Source organism: Pollachius pollachius (assembly GCF_949987615.1).
Source record: "Pollachius pollachius genome assembly, chromosome: 1".
Classification (NCBI taxonomy): domain Eukaryota; kingdom Metazoa; phylum Chordata; class Actinopteri; order Gadiformes; family Gadidae; genus Pollachius; species Pollachius pollachius.
Window position 1 is genome coordinate 39121282 of NC_136934.1, and position 3874 is coordinate 39125155.

A 3874-nucleotide genomic window follows, 5' to 3' on the forward strand; every position below is an offset into this window, starting at 1 on the left:
ATACTCCACACATATTCTTTCTGGCTTTCTGGCAAGCACACACACACACACACACACACACACACACACACACACACACACACACACAAACACACAAACAAACACACACCACCAAACACAGCCTGCGTCGTGACAGCAGATCCTCCCATTCCTGACATTTTTCTCCCTTATTAATTTCAAGCAAACAAATATCAACACTTCTTCAATTGTTTTTCGTAACATTGCAGAAGAGTCCTGAACAGTCCTTCGTCAGTCTCCGAGAGCCTGGGACTGTGGCGTGATGCTCTGCTGGAGGCCAGCAGAGTTTTCCCATTACCTTCCCCTAATGACTGGGCAGTCTGCAGTCTTTATGCCATCTGTGTTAAGCTCCTCAGCAGGCAGTGGCTGGAGCGCCTTGCCTTGCATCCATCAGCCCAGTCAGATGGTAATGATGCAGCTGAGCCACGGGGATGGGGGATGAGGGCCAGACATCTTCATCTTCCTCCTCAGGTGGCTGGATGACCTACACACAGACAGACCCAGAACCACACACACAGATGAACATGCACGCGCACACGCACCGACACCCACGCACCCACACATAGACAGACAGACACACACACACACACACACACACACACACACACACACACACACACACACACACACACATACAGATGAAAACACACACACGCAGGAACGAACACACACACGGCCAAATCCCCACAAGGGGATCCATATGAACACACACGCACACACAAACAGGCACGCACATAGACAGACACCCATGCACACGCAAACACACACACATACACACACATACCCGCTCTATCTTTATCTCTCTCACTCACTCTCTCTCTCTCATACACACACACGCAAGGTCGTAAATTCCTCACAAAAGCAGAGCGGCTCTGTCTGTAGTGCTTTTAATATTTTTTCCCTGTACTTACCTTTCCCCCCCAAGTCTGTTACCCAATAATGACTTGGACCACGTTGTATTTCACTAATGGATGGCTCTCTGCTAATGGACACCACTGTTGTGGTATAAAGCACTAAAAGCACCAGCAAGGGGCTCTCTGCTGTTCCTGTCTCCCCGCTTGGACGGGGAAACGTTGACTTCTGTTCTTTTTTGCTGTTTTTTTTGCTGCCAATTTCTTAATTGTTTTGGGAAAATGTCACCTTAGCCAAATGTATTAATTGACTATTTTTCTGGACTTCCTCCCACATAAATGGGTCAAGTAAAAGAAATGGATTTGGTTTACTAATGAGAGTCAGGGAAAGTAAGATTTAACTCTGGGGTTCTGCAGCTAAGCTAAAGCCGTTTCTGATTCCTTCCGTCTTCATTAAAAGGACCTCAGAGGTATTTTTTCCACCATCCCTTCTACCTACACCTCAATTGGTCGGTACAGGATGCCAACGGACAGATAGAGAAGGAAAGAAAAACAGCTTCCTTGTAGCTCAGAAGCCCCACACAACCAGATTTATAACAAGAATTTGCAGAAACGTACGATTGATAGTGAAGCTCCCAAGCTTTGAACGTCTCAAATTTAAATACTGTCCCACATTAGTTTGGGATATTGAGATTCTTCTGTTAAGTTATTGTTGTTTCTCTTTATTCTGACTTATGCACTTATTAAGTCGTTTTGAATGAAAGCGTCTGCTAAATAACCTAAATCTAAATGTAAATGTAAAGCCAATTCATCTTTATGGATTATATTGATTTGAATTGAATTGAACAGCAGTCCTTTGTCGTATGTTCTTTATTGGTTAGGGTTAGTGTCCTGGTGTCCTCGCATCCCAACAAGATTTCATCCCCTTGACATCCAGCTAACTCCATGAGTGGATTGTTTTTGGGTGATTATGTAATTTATTTATTTGTACAAAATGTCAAGGATGCCATGGGGAAACATGTTGTGTTGTGTGTGTGTGTGTGTGTGTGTGTGTATGGGGGGGGGGGGGGGGGGGGGGGGGGTGTGTGTACTGAAGATTCAACAACACAGATTTTGTTGTCGCCATATTCAAGTTCTCCCTTGCATTTTCTTTTCAGCTTCAAGATTCGAGCCAATGTTAGAGTTAAATTACAAATATCATCATCATTTTTATCGTATCCAAAATTAAGTTACCTGCCTGGTGTGAAATTTGATCTAGAACCATGATATGGTTTCAGTTAGGTTTCCAGATTGATTACAAGCACACGTTTCCCCCGCAAATTGCTAATGTAGCCCAACAGGACATACTGGGAAGACAGATTGATTGAACATGGCAGCTATGAATGGTTGACATGGTGCTTGTCAATCAAAGGAGATCTCGTGTCACTTGCTGAAGTGTCCCCTTGATTTTACCCTTCAGCTTACAAGTGTTATATCATCTCAATCTGCAAAAGTTAGCTCTAATTGAAAGCAGTTCAACTAAGGATGCATTCTACACACGAAGAATGAGGGAATAGTAGTTTGTTCTCTTTTAATAGTTTGCTTCATCAACATATCTGAAGTCAACGTGTTGCATCACTACACTTACACATTGAGACCCTTACATTAGAGATACTGCTGGAGTTACTTCAGACATTTTCATCACAACAAGTATAAGTGAAGAGTAGACCACACTTTTAATATAATGACTTGTGACCTCCAACGATTTTACACAACCACTGAAACCTCTATGCCTATACGGCATCGGACATTCTTTATAGGGTCCTAGATACACTGATCTTGTTTTTTGGGCTGCGGGTGACACGTTTGTCTACACATTATTGCACTGAGCTACGTAGATTTAGACATCATTACAGAACTAGGCACAACCGCGCCTTTACAGTCAAACATTTCAGCACCCTGGACAGCTCTTCATGCAGCGACATGCCAACACACACCGGTTCTAAAGCACCTCAGAACTGCCCTCTGTATCGTGACGCGCCTCTAGTTTATTGACTCGTTCAGACTGTGTTCGCTCGGGGAACTCCGGCTCATGTTGGACAAGCTCACCATTAGTGACTTCACCTTGTGTGCATAATAGTTTCTCAGGTTGACTGACGGCACCTCTTTGATACCCTCGTCGAAATCGCAGCTCCTCATCGCGATCTCCAACTGCTTCTGCCTCTTGTAAAACAGGGAGAACTTGTTGAAGATCAGCGTGATCGGGAGCACCACCACCAGGATGCCGGCCAGGATGCACGCCGACGCCGTCAGCTTCCCCGCGATCGACGTGGGCACCACGTCCCCGTAGCCCACCGTGGTCATGCTCACCGTGGCCCACCACCAGCACGCCGGGATGGTGGACAGGTCCTCGCTGTCCTCCTTCTCCACGGTGTACGCCATCACGGAGAAGAAGGACACCCCCACGGCCAGGTAGAGCAGCAGCAGGCCCACCTCCTTGTAACTGTTCTTCAGCGTGGCGCCCAGCGAGCGCAGCCCCGTGGAGTGCCGCGCCAGCTTCAGGATGCGGAATATCCTCATCAGCCGCAGCACTTGCGCCACCCGGCCCAGGTTGGCCAGCGCCGGGCTGCTCTCCGCCACCAGGTTGATGACCAGCGTGAGGTAGAAGGGCAGGATGGACACCAGGTCGATGACGTTCAGCGGGTGCTCGAAGAAGCGCAGGAGGTCCGGTGCCACCACGAAGCGCGCCGCCAGCTCGAAGGTGAACCAGCCGATGCCCACGTGCTCCACCGTCTCGAAGCGGGGGTCCTCCACCAGCTGACCCTCGGCGTCCACCAGGCTGTACTCGATCATGCTGTTCATGCACATGGTGGCGATGGAGCCCAGCACCACCAGGATGGACAGGATGCTGATGACGCGGCTCGCCACCGAGTAGCCTGGGTTGTCCAGCATCAGCCAGACGTGGCGGCGCGCGCTGCCCAGCGGCTGCTTGTCGAACTTGGACGCGTCGTTGTAGAACTCCAGCA

The 3874-nt window shown here is 48.3% G+C and overlaps 1 protein-coding gene across 1 annotated transcript in view; it reads right to left on the reverse strand.

Annotated features, from left to right (window-relative positions):
- Window positions 1–2891: 2891 nt before the first annotated feature.
- The window catches only part of kcns2 (potassium voltage-gated channel modifier subfamily S member 2), a gene marked incomplete at both ends in the record, with an annotated part of 1446 nt that continues 463 nt past the window's right edge, over window positions 2892–3874 (reverse strand). Inside the window, one exon of the mRNA XM_079731261.1 lies at window positions 2892–3874. This exon is cut by the window's right edge and continues 463 nt beyond it. Coding sequence (XP_079587387.1) covers window positions 2892–3874 — 983 coding nt within the window.